General features: G+C 46.7%; 1 protein-coding gene across 1 annotated transcript in view; it reads right to left on the bottom strand.

Annotated features, from left to right (window-relative positions):
• AGRN (agrin) overlaps positions 1-18,903 on the bottom strand; it is a 483,523-nt gene that overhangs the window by 157,939 nt on the left and 306,681 nt on the right. Inside the window, 1 exon segment of the mRNA XM_044281802.1 lies at positions 2,542-2,757. Within this exon segment, the coding sequence (XP_044137737.1) occupies positions 2,542-2,757 (216 nt within the window).

An 18,903-nucleotide genomic window follows, 5' to 3' on the forward strand; every position in this document is an offset into this window, starting at 1 on the left:
GGAACTGGTGTGCAGAAGTGTGCGGTGTGTGTGGGGGGTCAGTATGGGGAGGATGTGGACAAATAAGGAGGGACGAGGACGTAGTGTTAGCTTGTTTTTGGTTCCAGGGTGTTCATTGTGCCCAGTGCAGTATTTGCAGGAGTACAGGTCGAGTACGGATTTGGGAAGCCATGAAGATGGGTCCTTTTTGTCAAGGTTTCAGTTTGTGGCAGTTTTTCAGGAAGTGCTTGATAGGCTTGAAGATTGATCCAAAAGATTTTACAGGCTATTCTTTTAGGATTGGGGCTGCGACAGAGGCAGCAAGGCTGGGTAGGATTGATGAGGTTATTAAAAGGATAGGTAGATGGGAGTCTAGCGGGTTCCGATCGTATGTGTGTGAGGTTAGGTAGTCTGGAATAAATTATTGTGTGATCGGTGATGTGTTTATTTGTTCTATTTTTAGCAGGTTACTCGGCATTAGTATGGATCCTTGGGAACTCATTTGATTTTTGGGGAGAGATTAGGGCGGATATTCGGCCGAACGGGCATCAACTGGATTTTGAGAGGGACATCGCGGTCGTACGGTGGCTCGGGTCTCGAGATATGTTGAGAGAGGTGCATCGTTTCGCATGTTTAGACAGGTCCCCTGACATTGTAGTTTAGCATGTCGATGGTAACAACTTGGGGATGAAAGGATGAAGCCGGTTAGGGTGTTAATAAGAGACATTAAGTTTGACCTGTTGCGTTGGTGGTCGTTGTTTCCAGCTATGGTTACGGTGTGGTCTGACATCGTTCCTCATCGTGTGTGGCAGTGGGCGTGGTCAGTGTAACGTGTAACGCCAGCTTGAGGGTATAACGGGTCAAGTTGCGCATTGTTGGTGGGGGGAGGTCCTCGAAGCTGGTGGTATGGGTTGGTACTTGAGAATGGGAGGGCCTCAATGGTGGGGCTGGTCTCTCATGGTTGGGCACTTGGTTGGTTCGGAGGGGTGTCCATCAGTTGGTGTCTTCGAGCTGGTGTTCTACGGGTGGAGGCAAGGTGGATTTGCAGGTTGTTTGGTGGTTAATAAGAAATTTGGGGCTTCTAGGTCCTCCCTTGTCTGGATTAACTTATTGTTATTTAAGTTATGTTATTTGTGTGTTTTAAATAAAATGGATGCTGTGTCCGATTTAATCCGACTCTGGTTTCTGAGTTTTTATTAGGGTAAAAGGGGGAGAGAATGGTTCAAGGGGACCCAAAGAATGGACCAATAGTTTAATCATGTAGAGAAAGTTAATACAAGGCACTTACTAATGTATTTTGGTTGTCCATATTGCCTCCTTTGCTGGCTTGATTCATTTTTCCAACACATTAATACAGGGCTTGTATCCAGGAGTTACGACCACCCTGAAATCCAGCAGCGATGGCTGTGCTTACACAATATAGGAAAAGATGCTGGCCTCTCTGGTGGCTGGAGGTCTGGGAGCGTGCTCCAGCAATTTTTTCTATAGAGTGTAAGCACGACCACTGCTGCTGGATTACAGGGTGGTCGTAATCATGGAAACGAGCAGTGTATAATCTGATGGAGAAATTAATCAAGCCAGCTAAGGAGGCAAAATGGACAATCACTATACATTAGTAACTGCCTTGTATTAACTTTGTCTACATGATGAATGCCATTTGCAGAAGTGAGACAACCCCTTTAATGCACAGTTTGTCTTTCTAGTGGACATGGGATGAATTGTCCATATGAGTCTGGATGCAGATTATTAGTGACACAGGGTTAATTTTGCATCTAACTGCAGTATAGTCAGATCAGGCTTGCTTTCCAATGCAGAAACATTAAGGCATTAACACTATTTATCTGGTCAGGGATTTGTACTAGAAAGAGGCAGTACGTAATGTATCTCCCTGGAGCTATGGCGGAGCAGGAAGCTCTTATTATATGGATCCCACTTGGATTTCTGAAGTGCAACAGAAATTTAGAAGTGCATAGGAAGCAACCCATTCATTGAATATGTAATCAAGATACCTCATCGGGGAAGATTTGAAAAAGTCCATATTTTACACATTAAAACTGGAATCGGTATAAGTAAAAGGAAAGGCCATGTGTTATACATTTGCTTAGGGAAATGTATAGTGTCCATGTTCTGTGCATTATTATCTAGTATCAGTGTAAGCAGGGGATGAGGAAGCTGTGCAATGGCGCTCTGAGGAAGGCACTGCATGGGCAGTAAAGTGTAAGGCTGCACATTATAGTATATGTATGGCCAGGGAGCTGTATAATTCAGAAAAGAAAGAGGCCGTTTATTATATATCCCATTAGAGAGACGTAAAAAGAGGGAGGAGGGAGAAGAGGCAATGTACAACATAGCTAACTGCAAGACTATGCGGGAAGAGTAGATCATGCATCTGATCCAACAACCATATAGATTGTTATTATACATCTTCCGGGAGTATTGCTGGCGCTAATACTGCAGCCGAAGATGTGCAAATCATCGCTGAAAGAGGATGAAGAAATACAATGGTTCTCCAGCTGTCATGTCGCTGCAATGTAGAATGCACACAAATGGATGGTGTCTTACCGCAAGGTCCTTTGCTGATTACTTTGATTCTCCTCTGCTGGTTGCATTGGGCTCTTTCAAGCTCACACTCATTGCTGTAGGTGGAGTAGTCCGAGCCACAGACGGGGGCTACCAATGTTGGGCATGCAGTTTTCTTGCAGACGCAGGTTGCCTGGGATGGGTCGGTACTGCTCTTCTCACACACTGCTCCAAATCCACAGAGCATTCCACGGCACACTAAAACACAGAATGGAAAGGATGGTCATACACAGTCACGGCACCTAAGACTAACGCCAGGGGTGGGCAACCTGCGGCACACCAGCTGTTGTGAAACGACAACTCCCAGCATACATACTTGCTCTGCTCTTCGCAGAACTCTGAGAATGGAGCATGCTTGGAATAGTAGTTTTGCAACAGCTGGAGTGCCGCAGGTCGCCCACCCCTGGACTAGCCAATGTAGCAACATATGAATTAATGGTTGAAAATATACCAACAGAGTCAAGTCCATTGCTTACGAGTTACTCCACCGTACACTGAAAAAATGGTTTTAAGTGACATTGGGTTAAATAATATAACATTTTGAACCTCTGCTCTCCCAGATCATCTTGTACTGATCCATTGGCAGAAGTTAACCAGGACCTGTCACTTCTCCTGACGTATCTTTTTAAGTAACTGTTTGCATTCCCCATATAATTACAATTCTGGAGCATCTATTCCTATGACTCCCTGTTGTGTCCTCTCTTTATTATTCCTGCTAGAAGTTATAAATGAATTGCTAGCAGTTTGCAGTGAAGGTCTAGAGTTGTGTCCCTGCGCAGTTTGACTCTATGCAATCGACGCGGCCAGTGTCAGACTGTGCAGAGACACACCACCAACTGGTAACGCCCATCTGGACCTTCATTGCAATTCATTCATAACTTCTAGCAGGAATAATAAAGCAGGGGCATAACAGTCATAAGAATAGATGCTCCAGAATTGCTATTACATGGAGACGGCAAGTAGTTATTAAAACAGACATGTCAGGAAAGGAGACAGCTCCTCTTTAATAAATGTAAAACTTGAAGCTGCCCTGTAAAGAGGACACGCCCGCTCTCCGGACATGTCTGTTTTAATAAATACGTGTATTTCCCGTAAATTAACAACTGTAGACCTATTTTTTTTTTTTTTAACTCTATGTTTAACTCTATGAACAAGTTGACAACTGGGTGTTAGTATTTGAACGGTCTAATGAGTGTTTCCTTATACAGCCTGGCAATGACACCCCCCTGCCCAAATGGTAACACTTTGTTGTCAATTTATTCATACATTTCTAGTAGGAACAACAGCGGAATGGCACAATGTAGAGCTTTAAAAGATTCTCTAACATTGTTATATATGAGGGAATACAATTATACACTAAATCAGTGCGTCAGGAGACATGAACAGTGCGTGTATGGTGAGTGTCAGAAATGGTTTAATGTAATATACCTATTCACAGAAAATCGAGTGTAATATAAAAAAATCTATTAATGAATTATATTCTGTATCAGAAAGAAATCATGTGACAGTGGAGCATAGCTTTTTATAATAGACATTCCCCCCCATTATACAAGGTATTGATGTCATGAGCATCCTAGATCCCATTGTACTGTATTTGTGATTCCACAGTTCACCACAGGGGGCAGAAGCCACATGTTAGGACTAGAGATGAGCGAATTTCATATTTTGAAATTCGTTCACGCTTCGTTTGGTGGTAAAAGCTGAATTTATGCAGGGGAGTCCTTTCCTGCATTACAGAAACGGGACGCATCCATTATGCAGCCCATAGACTTTTATGACGGAATGAATAACGGAATGCCTCTAAAGCAGGGGTGCACAACCTGCGGCCTGGGGGCCACATGCGGCCCTTGATACCATTCTGTGCAGCCCCCAACCATCTAGCAACAAACATGTATGCCTATGTCTTGTGGCTGCTCACATGTATTTTTCATGTTTACTCCCATTAGATGGGAGTCCAGGAAGTGTAACTACATATTAATGGCATATACTGTATGTTCGATATGCCATAAATACAGTATTTCATATTTTTTTTTACCCCTTTAAAAAAAAAAATTCGGCCCTTGACGTTGGTTCAGTCTAACAATGTGGCCCCCACCCAGAAAACGTTGTGCACCCCTGCTCTAAAGGCATTCCGTTATGCATTGCGTCATAGAATTGCGTTATGGTCCGTGGTAACAGAATCCATAATGCAATTCTGCTTTTACCACCAAATGAAGCGTGAACAAATTTCATAACATGAGATTCTCTCATCTCTAGTTAGGACCATTAATACTGACTATAACACAGTCCTCCCGGACCTAATTAAGGATGACATTGTGATATAAAGCATTGCTGCGCTGCGCATCTCCAGCAGTGCTCACCTATACAAGCATGTGTCTTAAGCATGTGTGAAGATAGATTTGTTCGAGGATTCCTCCTTATCATGCTATCAAGATGAAAATGCTGCTCAGAACAATGGGGAATTACAAAGGGATGCCTAAACTAATATTTGCCAGAGCATCATGACTCCAAGATGTATTTCCCCTATCTAGATGTCAATAAAAGCTTCAGGGATATTGAGATATAGATTTTTATATCAACTGACCAGAGGTCAACAGGCCAGCTGTGCAAGCTCTGAAATCTTCCCACTGCAAACACAATGAAGTGTCTCAAATGTGGCTCCTCAACACCAGCACCAGCTGTGCTCCTTCACACAAAGCAATTTGACCTCAGCTAGCCATAGACATTAGTTTGCTTATTGGCTGAACGTGCAAGGTAATGAGGGATCAGGGCAGATATCTTCTGTCTACACAACGGTAAATGGTTGTCCCATGTCTATAGCCACCGTAAATATAGTGACTCTGACATGTCTGACTCTTATGGCTCATGCACATAATCCGTTGTCTGTTTGCAGTCCGGAAATTGCAGATCTGTAAAACACGGATACCGGCCGTGTGCATTCCGCGTATTCTGGAATGGAATGTCCTGCCCTCTATAGAACACTCCTATCTTTGTCTGTAATACAGGAAAAAGTGGCAGCCTCTCTGGTGGCTGGGACTGTAGGACCGCACATAGGCTGGTGCTTTTTTCTATAGTGTGCAGGCACGGCCACCGCTAATGGATTGCAGGGTGGTCGTAACCATGGAAACGAGCAGTGTATAATGTGATGGAAAAATGAATGAAGCCATCAAAGGAAGCAATATAGACAATCACAATCCATTAGTAAGTGGCTTGTATTAACTTTATCTACATAATCAATGCTATTTGCTGAAGTGAGACAGCCCCTTTATACATACACATTTAATAAATTACCGCACTCTCCTCTGTCTCCCTCCGGCTTCCCCACAGACATACACGTTCGGCTTGGCCAAATGTGTCTGTGTATGCTATGGGGAGAGCGGAGAAAGCCACTGCCAGACAGTTCTGGTGGAGGCTTATCTCCCCATAGAACAAAAGGATTGTGCGAAAATATTAATTTGGATTTCCCCTGACATCATCTGTAGGTGGAGAGTCGTGAGCCCCCAAACACAGTAGTGTGTCGGCCAAACCCACCCTTCACATCAGATTCGGCCTACAAAAGTATAAGTGTATTGCTAGCTTTAGGCCTCTTTCACACTACAGTTTTTTGCGTTCCGTATACGGTCCGTTTTTTGCGTTCCGTATACGGTCCGTATACGGAACCATTCATTTCAATGGTTCCGCAAAAAAACGGAATGTGTTCCGTATGCATTCCGTTTCCGTATTTCCGTTTTTCCGTTCCGTTAAAAAGATAGAACATGTCCTATATTTGGCCGCAAATCACAGTCCGTGGCTCCATTCAAGTCAATGGGTCCGCAAAAAAAACGGAACACATACGGAAATGCATCCGTATGTCTTCCGTTTCCGTTCCGTTTTTTGCGGAACCATCTATTGAAAATGTTATGCCCAGCCCAATTTTTAATATGAAATTACTGTATACTGTATTTGCCATACGGAAAAACGGAACGGAACAACGGAACGGAAACGGAACCACAACGGAAGCAAAAAACGGAACAACGGATCCGTGAAAAACGGAACGCAAAACACTGAATTCAACATACTGTAGTGTGAAAGAGGCCTGGTCTGACCAGCATCACCATCATGTTAGAAGTGACTACCACCAATATACAAACGAAATAAAGCAATTGTGACCAGCGTCTTCTGCTTTTGCAAGTTTATTTCAATCAACACATTAGACAAGGCAACGTTTCAGCTTATACTAAGCCTTTCTCAAGCCACCACCAATATACAACATTACAGCTCCCCTAAGTCCAGATGCAGACAGCTATTCTGATTTCTGTCGGCAAAACATCCACATATCTGGATGTCCGTATGGCATCCCAATGCACAGGGTTTTATTTAATATGAATGAATGAGTCTTGGACGGAAAACAGGCAAAAATGAAACATTCTGCAAACTTCTTGCCATGGACCAATGGTCAATGCGGAAAAACTGGAGTGTGATTGGCAACATTTACTTGAATGGGTCCATGTGCCTTGCAGATGAAGTCTGGAAAGCTTATGAATAGAAAAGTCTGTGCTCTGAATCAGGCCTAAAGGTTGTCACCCTGCTTTGTACAAGACCTGTTATATGGAGGGACTTGCCCCTGTTCTCTTTCCCTTCAGCTCTCAGAAACCAAGAAGCAGTCCCACAGTGCATGAGATTTGAAGGTAAGACACGTGGCGTTGTCTGTATATCAGACCACCAAAAAATGAATCCACAAAATACTGATACCTTCCGTTCCGTATTTTCCTCACTCCTATCAATAGAAAGGGCTATGATAGCCAGCAATACAGACATGAATAGGGAATGTTCTATAATTTGGGCAACTGTCCCTGAGGTTTTATATCTCACAGCTTTCAATTCCTAGGTTAATAAGATATGTCTTGCTTTCATTACATCAAGGAGAAGGTTTATTAAGACAGGCACTTGTTCGACTGGATCTCAATCAGCCAGCGAGTGGTGTCTATGAAGGAAAGTTCTTCAGAACTAGATGAGTTGGAGACACAAGTGCTTCCCACACACTGGAAAACTCTGATCATCCTTCATTTTTCAGTCTGTAGTGCAAAGAGGTCCTGTGATCGTAGCAGACATATAATGCTTAGCAATGCCATCAAAATGTCTACAGCACTTACATGAGGTCCTGCCGCCTCTAATAAATAACGCGTTTTTATTAGGAGATGCCAGTACATTGCATACTGTAAATCCTCTATCCTGCTGGGAAGGATACCATAAGTAGCATGCGTATGAAGAGTCTGAAAATATTCTGTGTTTCTTATCTTCATAAATAAGGTTGGGTTTACATCCGCATGTTTCCAGTTTTCTTATCCACTATAGGGACACAAAAATTAAAATCACAGCAGTGCCAGAACCGTCATATAACAGACAGCAATGGCAGCCATGATTATAATGGGATCTATTGGGTTTCACTCATGGTGTCCACCATTTTATAAGGAAATCTACGACGGAGACTCCTCAGATGCAGATGTGAACCTAGACTAAGGTGGCAACCAAATGCATATCATACCCTTTAAATAACTATTAAGTAGACAAATCTAACACTAACATAAAGGGCACCTTTTTTATTACTTGTCAAAATCACACTGTTAGGCCTCATGCACACAAACGTTTTTTTTTTCCGTTTGCGTTCTGTATACCATTCATTTCAATGGGTCCTCCAAAAAAAAAAATGGAATGTACTCCGTATGCTGTTCTATACGGATAGTGCTGTTCTATTAGGGGTCAGATGTTCCGTTCTGCAAAAAAAACTGAATATACACGGATGTCATCTGTATTTTTTGCAGATCCATTTTTTGCGAAGCGCAAAAAACTGAAAAAGCCATACAGTCGTGTGCAAGAGGCCTTAATACGGTGGAAGTAGGGTTTAATGGGTGGAAGCTGGGGGCACCAATTCCCTATTTTACTAGGCATGCAGTATGTGAATCCCAGTACTGTATGTCTGCATTATTTGAGCACTGAATGGCTGTGCTGTGCAGGCACTGTATTCAAGCACTATTACACATAGTATGGCGGTATTAAAGGAACTATGCCATTAAAGGACAACTGTCACATTTAGACCCCAATTTCAATTTTCATATATGTAGTTACTAATAACATGATATTCCAGAATCAGTTACTGTTAGACTGACTTACCCCATATTTAATAAGATTCAGCCCTTAGCAACCAGTCTGCATAAAACTGCAATTTCACTATTCAGTTAAGATGGCCGCCACTGCCCTCACCCTGAGGCTAATCCCGCCTACCCTCACTAGCCAGTAACGATAGCCCCCCAAAAGTGTCAGTAACCAGAGCCCTCCCCCCCTAAAGGGTTAATCTCCTGCAGCACAAAGAGGTCCTCTTACCACATGTTGCCTTCCTTTATACACTGAGCAGACGGCAGATCTCCCTTTCCTGTTGTGCGCTGCTTCAACTCTGCATTCTCCAGCTCTGCTGAGTGAGGGAGCATCTGCCAAGCGCAGGGACAGGGAGAAGTGCACACAGCCCAGGCACTGTTATCAGCTGCTGGGGAGGACTTGGCTTTAATCATTTACTTACAGTCCCTGGCTGTCAGTAATGTGAGCCTGCACGCTGCGTGCTCTATCAACAGATAGACGGACCATGCCTAGCAACCTGATTTTAAGCACATGTAAAAGCAGGCAGTACAGGGAACAAAACTGTGGAATTAAGGGGTAATTGAATACACAGTGAAAAGTTGAAATAGGGCCACCAAGGTGATATTAATCACCACAATCCAATACTCCCAAAAAAATATATAAATACGACAGTTATCCTTTAAGGCAACTTGTCCACAGGATAGGGAATAAGGGTCTGATCAGCAGGGTTCCAACTGCTGGGGCATATGCCAACCACCATAACGGAGAGTTGTGCTCCCCATTTGAATAGAGTGGTAGACATCCATGTGTGTCCTCAACCCTGTTTAACTCTAAGAGACTGCCAGAGATAGCTGAATACAAGCAGTAGAATGGTAGTGTGCATGCATGACCGTCACTCAATTCAAACGGGGGAGCACAGGCCGCAGTTTCGTTACAGAAAAATGTTCAGACCCCCATCAATCAGACACTTTGGCAGTGGTGATCTTATAAAGAATTGAGATTGAGAAAAATGTATATAATATTTGCACACACACATATACACTCACCTAAAGAATTATTAGGAACACCATACTAATACAGAGTTGGACCCCCTTTTGCCTTCAGAACTGCCTTAATTCTACGTGGCATTGATTCAACAAGGTGCTGATAGCATTCTTTAGAAATGTTGGCCCATATTGATAGGATAGTATCTTGCAGTTGATGGAGATTTGAGGGATGCACATCCAGGGCACGAAGCTCCCATTCCACCACATCCCAATAATGCTCTATGGTCATGGTGGTCATGAAGGGATGGACATGGTCAGAAACATGGTCAGAAACAATGTAGCCCGTGGCATTTACATGGTCATCCAGGGCACGAAGCTCCCATTCCACCACATCCCAATAATGCTCTATGGTCATGGTGGTCATGAAGGGATGGACATGGTCAGAAACATGGTCAGATACAGGTAGCCCGTGGCATTTAAACGATGGCCAATTGGCACTAAGGGGCCTAAAATGTGCCCAGAAAACATCCCCCACACCATTACACCACCACCACCAGCCTGCACAGTGGTAACAAGGCATGATGGATACATGTTCTCATTCTGTTTACGCCAAATTCGGACTCTACCATTTGAATGTCTCAACAGAAATCGAGACTCATCAGACCAGGCAACATTTTTCCAGTCTTCAACAGTCCAATTTTGGTGAGCTCGTGACAATTGTAGCCTCTTTTTCCTATTTGTAGTGGAGATGAGTGGTACCTGGTGGGGTCTTCTGCTGTTGTAGCCCACCTTTCTTTCCCATTCTGACATTCAGTTTGGAGTTCAGGAGATTGTCTTGACCAGGACCACAACCCTACATGCATTGAAGCAACTGCCATGTGATTGGTTGACTAGATAATCGCATTAATAATAAGGCTGTTAACAGCCTGCATTTGTGGGAGGGGCGTCTGGCTATTTATTCCCCTACCTGCCGCTCAGCCAGGCGCCCGAGCCTCACGCATCACTACGGCTTCACGCTCCCTCCTTCAGTGTCGTCACTTCCGGGTTACCGTGGTCACGTGCCGCCGACGTCAGCTTCGCGGCCAGCCTGTCAGGTGATCGGGGTACAGCGTCCCCGCTCCAGCTTTACTCCACGTCCGGCCTGGTATCTGGCTCCGGGGGTGGCGCGGTCGGGATGCCGCTCTCCCCCAGTACGTTCCGCCCACGCAGTTACAGGCGGCTGGGTCGGGGGAGCGGTGTCCTAGCTTGTGCTCTTCCGTCTCATCGGTGTCCAGGAGTCAGGTCCGGAGGGGGGCCACTCTGCTACCACACCAGATTACCAGGGGAGAAAGCATATGATGGGAGTACAGGGGAGGTAGATGGTTCTGGAGAGTGCCTAACCCAGCTAGATGTAGCAGTGATGAGTATGCCGTGGTATCACCGTATGTCATCTGTTTTTTTCCATAAGGCTGCATTTAAATCCTTCAGAGTTATCGGATAAGGGTCATGAAGGATTTAAAGGGCCAGTGGTAGAGTCAGGCCGAGGCTATATTTGAGATTGTTGAAGCAGTGCTTCCAGCACAGCAAGGGTTGTCAAATTCCGGTGTTATGGTGCAGGGGTACTCCTGCGTTCAGGGGGGGGCATTGCTTCATTCATGCTCCCTAAACCCCTCCAGCAGGTTACCGGCGGGTTTAACACACCATGCGTGTGCCCGTTTTCAGAGCAGCGATGCAGGCTGGCTATTTAAAAAAAAAAAAAAAAGAAGAAGAGAGGGGGAGTTTAAATATAAAAAAAAAAAATATATATAAATATATAAATACATATAAATATTCTTGCATATTTAACAGTTTTCAAACCCTACAGCATCATAATGCCAGAATTTGCGGTCTAGTTGAGGGCAAGTTTTCACTTTACTGTTTCGAGTCAGCGGTTTTGTTTCAGTCGCATTGTGCGTCTGTCTCGGTTGTCTATGTCCCTGGATCGCCCAGGGTGTCAATGTCCCTGGATCGCCCAAGGTTGTCAATGTCCCTGGATCGCCCAGGTTGTCAATGTCCCTGGATCGCCCAGGTTGTCAATGTCCCTGGATCGCCCAGGTTGTCAATGTCCCTGGATCGCCCAGGTTGTCAATGTCCCTGGATCGCCCAGGTTGTCAATGTCCCTGGATCGCCCAGGTTGTCAATGTCCCTGGATCGCCCAGGTTGTCAATGTCCCTGGATCGCCCAGGTTGTCAATGTCCCTGGATCGCCCAGGTTGTCAATGTCCCTGGATCGCCCAGGTTGTCAATGTCCCTGGATCGCCCAGGTTGTCTCTGTCCCTGGATCGCCCAGGTTTTCTTCGTCCCTGGTTCGCCCAGGTTGTCTGTGTCTCCCGGTTCTTCAGGGGGTTCGTATATATTCTTTTAATCCTGACGTTGTGTTGTTCTTCCCTTTAGATTGGCTTTTAGTTGTACGTTCTCTACGTTTTCGGCCAGGCAATTCCGAGGCGCTCTCTGGTAAGTCAGTTTATAGTTGATTAGCAAGGCAGGGCGGCAAACTTCGGTTCTACTCAGGGTCATTTTTCTTTCATTAGCTCCAACTTTAGCATTTGGGGTTTTGGAGCCGTGCTTCCAAATCCATTCGCGTCCTACCAGGTAGGTTGTTGGTCCGATGGGCATTTTACTCACCTTTATTGGCCTCACGCTCCGCCGACATCCGGATCGCAGCACGCCAGCCTGCCGGGTGATCGGGGCTCAGCTGGCTCCGTGCTAGCTGCGTCTCGCACCCGACCTGGTTCCCTGCCCCCGGCTGGTGCACGCTTGATTGCCGCTCCCCCCAGCATGTTGCGCTCGCACGAGTGCGGGCGGCGGGGTTGGGGGAGCGGCATTCTAGTCAGGGAACTGCCGGTCACATGCCGGCTCGGCATGAGAGCCTATTGTAAAAAAAAAAAAAAAGGGTGTCATAGGTTGATTTCACTTATAACCATGCTATCTTGGCATATCTATTAATTCTGGTTTTGGGATGCAGGTTGCCCTCCCGCTGTCGGGGGGGGGGGGCGCAGTTTTTGGGTCCCCTGCCAAATTAGTTGGGGCTCTGTACGTTTAATTTTAAGTTTATCTGCCTTGCATCACAATACCAGAATTAGCGATTTACGTGTTTTCACTTTACGGTCTCAGAAATCAGTGGTTTATCGTTTTCTGGTTCAAATCTGCTTCTGTCTCCTGGTCTTTACGTATGGCCGGGGTCCCCTGGCCCCCCCGGGATCTCAGTACCTCCCGGATCGCCCAGGTTGTCAATGTTCCTGGATCACCCAGGTTGTCGGGGTCCCTGGTTCGCCCGGGTTGTCAGGTTCCCTGGATCGCTCAGGTTATCAGTGGCCCTGGATCGCTCAGGTTGTCGGGGTCCCTGGATCGCCCAGGTTGTCAGGGTCCCTGGATCGCCCAGGTTGTCAGCTTCTCTGGATCGCCCAGGTGGTCAGCGCCCCTGGGTCACCCAGGTTGTCAGGGTCCCTGGATCGCCCAGGTTGTCAGGGTCCCTGGATCGCCCAGGTTGTCAGCGTCCCTGGATCGCCCAGGTTGTCAGCGTCCCTGGATCGCCCAGGTTGTCAGGGTCCCTGGATCGCCCAGGTGGTCAGCGTCCCTGGATCGCCCAGGTGGTTAGCATCCCTGGATCGCCCAGGTTCTGTCTTCGTTTAAATGTCAGTGTCCCTGGATCGCCCAGGTTGTCAGTGTCCCTGGATCGCCCAGGTTGTCAGTGTCCCTGGATCGCCCAGGTTGTCAGTGTCCCTGGATCGCCCAGGTTGTCAGTGTCCCTGGATCGCCCAGGTTGTCAGTGTCCCTGGATCGCCCAGGTTGTCAGTGTCCCTGGATCGCCCAGATTGTCAGGGTCCATGGATCGCCCGGGTTGTCAGGGTCCCTGGTTCGCCCAGGTTGTCAGGGTCCCTGGATCGCCCAGGTTGTCAGGGTCCCTGGATCGCCCAGGTGGTCAGCGTCCCTGGTTTGCCCAGGTGGTTAGCATCCCTGGATCGCCCAGGTTCTGTCTTCGTTTAAATGTCAGTGTCCCTGGATCGCCCAGGTTGTCAGTGTCCCTGGATCGCCCAGGTTGTCAGTGTCCCTGGATCGCCCAGGTTGTCAGCGTCCCTGGATCGCCCAGGTTGTCAGGGTCCATGGATCGCCCGGGTTGTCAGGGTCCCTGGTTCGCCCAGGTTGTCAGGGTCCATGGATCGCCCGGGTTGTCAGGGTCCCTGGTTCGCCCAGGTTGTCAGGGTCCCTGGATCGCCCAGGTTGTCAGGGTCCCTGGATCGCCCAGGTGGTCAGCGTCCCTGGGTAGCCCAGGTGGTTAGCATCCCTGGATCGCCCAGGTTCTGTCTTCGGTTAAATGTCAGTGTCCCTGGATCGCCCAGGTTGTCAGTGTCCCTGGATCGCCCAGGTTGTCAGTGTCCCTGGATCGCCCAGGTTGTCAGCGTCCCTGGATCGCCCAGGTGGTCAGCGTCCCTGGATCGCCCAGGTGGTCAGCGTTCCCGGATCGCCCAGGTGGTCAGCGTCTCTGGATCGCCCAGGTGGTCAGCGTCCCTGGATCGCCCAGGTGGTCAGCGTCCCTGGATCGGCCAGGTGGTCAGCGTTCCCGGATCGCCCAGGCGGTCAGCGTTCCCGGATCGCCCAGGTTCTGTTTTCGTTTTCTAAAGCCACCCTTCGGGGTATTCAAAAGGAGGGGAAGGGGTCCGTGAGCCATAGGCAACCGTGTCCGGTAAATTGTTCAGGGATCTTTTTTTCGTCATTGGATGGTAATCCTTTTGGGCCCTTCACTAACCTGATTTTGAAAGCGGCCATGTATCTCACCTTTCATGGATTCCCCCGGCCCGGTGAGGTTCTGGCGGGTTCAAATCGCCATAACCATCCTCTGAAGCAGCATCTGTTATGGGGCCAGGGCCATTACACTCCCCTGCTACCTTCCACCAAAACCATTCAGACGGGACCCCCTTCTGAGGTAAATTCCATCCCACGCTGAATGATTGGTGCCCAGTTCAGGTGCTGCATCAACTGCTAGCCCGCATCCAAGGTTCATCACCAGATAGCCCGCTCCTGCCACACGCAGGCAAGCTTCTCAGCACCCTCAGTTAATATCTTTCATCCGTGCCCTCGCCCAGGGTCTAGGCTAGGACCCCAAGGTAAATTCGGGCCACTCATGTCGCTAGGGGCAGTCTCCGCTGCTTCTCGGCATCAGGTGCCAGCTCATGTCATCCGGGCCATGGGGCGGTGGCGGCCCTCCTGCTTCACTAGGTATATACACAATCCTCGAGTAGAGATATCTCGTGCCTTTCGATCACTGGCTTTGTAGTTTGCAAAAGTGTTGTACCTAACTGATGTTTTTTGCCCCCTTTTTTCACTGGTGTACCCGCGCCGTGGCTCCCGGCACAATTCAGCCACTATGTTCAGGGCAGGTGTCTCTGCGTGCGCCGACGTTGTCCTAGCCCTGACCATAAATAATAAGGCTGTTAACAGCCTGCATTTGTGGGAGGGGCGTCTGGCTATTTATTCCCCTACCTGCCGCTCAGCCAGGCGCCCGAGCCTCACGCCCCTCCCTCCCGCCCTTTTTCTCTAAACTCCCTTCAGGTATGCCCCCTTTTTTCACTGGTGTACCCGCGCCGTGGCTCCCGGCACAATTCAGCCACTATGTTCAGGGCAGGTGTCTCTGCGTGCGCCGACGTTGTCCTAGCCCTGACCATACATGAGAAATAGAACAGGTGTTCCTAATAATTCTTTAGGTGAGTGTATATATATATATATATATACACACACACACACACACACACACGTCCCTGAGCTCCACAGACATAGCAAAATCAGCAAATACAAAGAGTGGGGCCAGCCTCAGGGATCATGCTGCCATTCTAGGTGTCACTATGTATTTATTAACATTAGACAGACAATGTAATTGCTGTCATTAACATGCATGGATTCAGGTACACAGGGGCATTCATTTGGACATGCAGAGCGCAGTGGAATCCAAAGACACATTAGAAGTGAATGCTATGTTTGGGTATACAGCCCCTTTAACTGCGTTTTCTTCATTGGACCAGCTTATACAGAAGTTATAGATTAGTCCCCATCACTACTGAATCTGTACGTGACGAGCTGAAACCACAGGTTCATGAGATGCCGCCTCTGGCTCTGACACTATCGCTCTGTTAAATCTAAAGAAAGTTAATTTATTCCATTTCAGAAACTGGCAACAAATTAAGCTGCTAGCATTTAACAACGGTGATACATTGTGCCTGTAAAGTAGAAGCTCCCAACATAAGTAACATCAGAGGCAAGCCGCTCACAGAATGAACCCATTACCCCAACATCTCGCATCTGGTGCCGCATCACAATGCTAATTATCAGGAACTCATTTAGTAGGCTAGTGGCCCATATTGAGGCGTCCTGGGCTTGTTACAAAACTGAGCGACCGGATGTGAAGCACAGGCACATTAACATGTCAATGTGTAAATGAGCATCTTTTCTAGTCTCCAAGGCAAGCAGCTAACAGGGGCTGCAGGAACCTTAAAGCTAAAGTATTAGACTAGATGCCAGAATACATAAAACACAGCAAGCACTCGGGGAATGAAATACGACTATAATGTATGAGATCATCGCTATCAGATGTGTATAACCTTCTCTCATTCCATTAGGCGATAGGATGGGGTGAAAATTAAATAAATGCTTTAAAGGGGTTGGGCCATCTCAGATATTAATATGATATCTGTAGGATATGCCATCAAGGTCAGATGGGCATGGGTCCCACCTCTGTGTCCTAATCTTATCTCCAGAATGGTGAGAAGTGAAAAAGAGTACATTGTGCATGTTCTCCATTCACTGCTAAGGTAGTTCAGACAATAGCCGAGCGAGCATGCTTGGCTATTTTCGTAAGTCCCAAAGTGGTGAATGGAGACCATGCTACCGCCCATTCACCGTTATAGGACTGTTGGAAATAGCTAATCCACTGATCAACTATTTTTCAAACTCTGATAGTGGTGAACAGAGGGTGATCGCACTTACGTGGGGTAGTTCTCCTTCACTTCGGGGGGGGGGGGGGGCATTCTGGAGATAACAGCACCTATCTGACAGCAATGCCTGAGAGGTAAATATGCCTTTAAGCTGGGTGGCGGACTAGTATAAGAGGGTTCACTGAAAGAGTATTTTCAAAATCTGTTCACCACTTTCCAAAAGGCACATCGCCAAAGTATCAGCTGGTGATTAGGCTAAAAAATATCTAAGTGTATCTATACAAACAGGAGTGGAGTGAGCCCTCCCCATCCTGGGAGCAGAAAACTGCAAAGAAATGAGGAGGTAGGTAAATAATAAAGGTGTCCATATACTGCACCGTCAACAGCTAGGTGAGCGTTCAGCCAAGTGCTATCTCTGCCAACACCTGTGTACATGTGCACGCTCAGTTCTGACCCTTGGATGAAACATATCCAACCAAAGGTATGAGTGACACAACTCATCATATACACTGGAACTTGAGCTGTCATTACAAGTATGAGAATGCTAAATCCACTACCCATGAGGTTGAAGATCATTGGCGTACACCAGCTGTATCATCTACAAAAGGTATTCTTTGCACATCACATTTATTAAAATCGATGTATTTTCTGCTAATAACCAAGACAATTAAATGCAAGTCTTGATGTGGGTTGCGAAGGAAACCTATTCGGTGACTGACAACGATCTGTGTATACAAGCGGTCAATTATCCTCTGTGGGTGGGGTAATCAGGACTCTTACTGTGTCTCCTAGGAGTCCGGTTAGGATTTAGCCTGCTTTTTACTTAGAAATTTGGTTAAAAATCACATAAACCTATATGTGACAGAGCTCAGCTTCTCTGCCTCTATCATATCCTGATTCCTGATCCCAAATCTTTACAGACTAGAAAGCAGTTGCGACAAACTGTTCTCCAGCCCTCAGCAGTTGAGGGCTCTCGATCTTCCAAGGCTGTAACAATAACAATATAATTTTTTCAATCATAAATAAAGTGGATTCTTTAACCACAACTTAACCTCTTCCCTTGACCTACCCTCCTTCTGAACATGGTATTATTTGCTGAACACTGCCCATAGACTCTGGATGTAGACACGACAACCTCCTATTGAGCAAAACTGACAAATAAGGAGGCGGCTGGATGGAGATAGATATAGCCTTTTGAATGGAAGAGTTAATGACACAATGCTAAATCTTTAGTGCGGCAGAGGCAGGAGAGCTGGAGTGGAATTAATACAAGTGCCATGAGCTGAGCAGTATGCAAATCCACTGATCACACATCCTCCGGCTTGGGCTATCCTCCCCCTCCTAGATACAGAAACACCTCTATCTCAGGCAGACTATGCTAATGTGACCCAGCTAATCCATACTGCCTGCTCATAGCCCTGACCAAAGGACAAGTATATGGGGAAATAAAAGCTGCCAGCAATGGGGAGATTATGAGGCCCCGGTCTGAGACAGAAAGCAAGAAAGGGAAGGACAATACAAAGGAAGAAAATGTGTGGGTGCAGAAAATCAATGTGAGAGAAGAATGTCACAAAAATGAAATATCTTCCAGCATTCAATGACTGAAACTTGCAGAACATCATGTGTGCTCTGGTATCTACATATATACAGCAGCTGGAGAATCTGGATAAGAAGCCACAGTGTTGTCTGCATTTTAAGCACTTAAAACAGCATTAGGCCTCCTGCACAAGGCCGTAGGTGTCCCGTTGCCGTATTGCAATACACGGGCACCGTATCATGTGCATTCCGCATCATGCGGAACGGGCGGATCGCGGACCTGTAAAAGTGAATGGGTCCGCGATCCACTGCGGTTGCCCCACAGTCGGTGTTCATGCATTGCGGCCTGTGCACACGTTCGTGTGCAGGAGGCCTTAAAAGGGTTTTCTGAGATTTTCACACTGATGACCTATCCTTGGCCCTGTAATCTGGTGCTTGTGGCGTTGCTGGCAGGTACCTACTGTACATGTGCTGATTACTCAGTAAAGACTCTTCAGAGAAACATAAGAAAGGTGTCATTTTACTCAGCAAGCTCAATCCTACTGGACATTATGCCTGGTTTAATAGGGTCGACACTATGGACAGATGCTCCTTAAATCGTATGCCACAACAGGCGGTTTATTTACAGATGTATTATCTATGAACATGGCATACAAATGAATATATCCAGGACCCAAGGACAATATACCAGTAGTTAGTACACCTATGCCTAGAGGTTATCTATTCCTGGAGAACTTCTTTAAAAGGCAGCATAAATCAAAATACACA

This window comes from Bufo gargarizans, chromosome 2 (genome assembly GCF_014858855.1).
Source record: "Bufo gargarizans isolate SCDJY-AF-19 chromosome 2, ASM1485885v1, whole genome shotgun sequence".
NCBI lineage: Eukaryota > Metazoa > Chordata > Amphibia > Anura > Bufonidae > Bufo > Bufo gargarizans.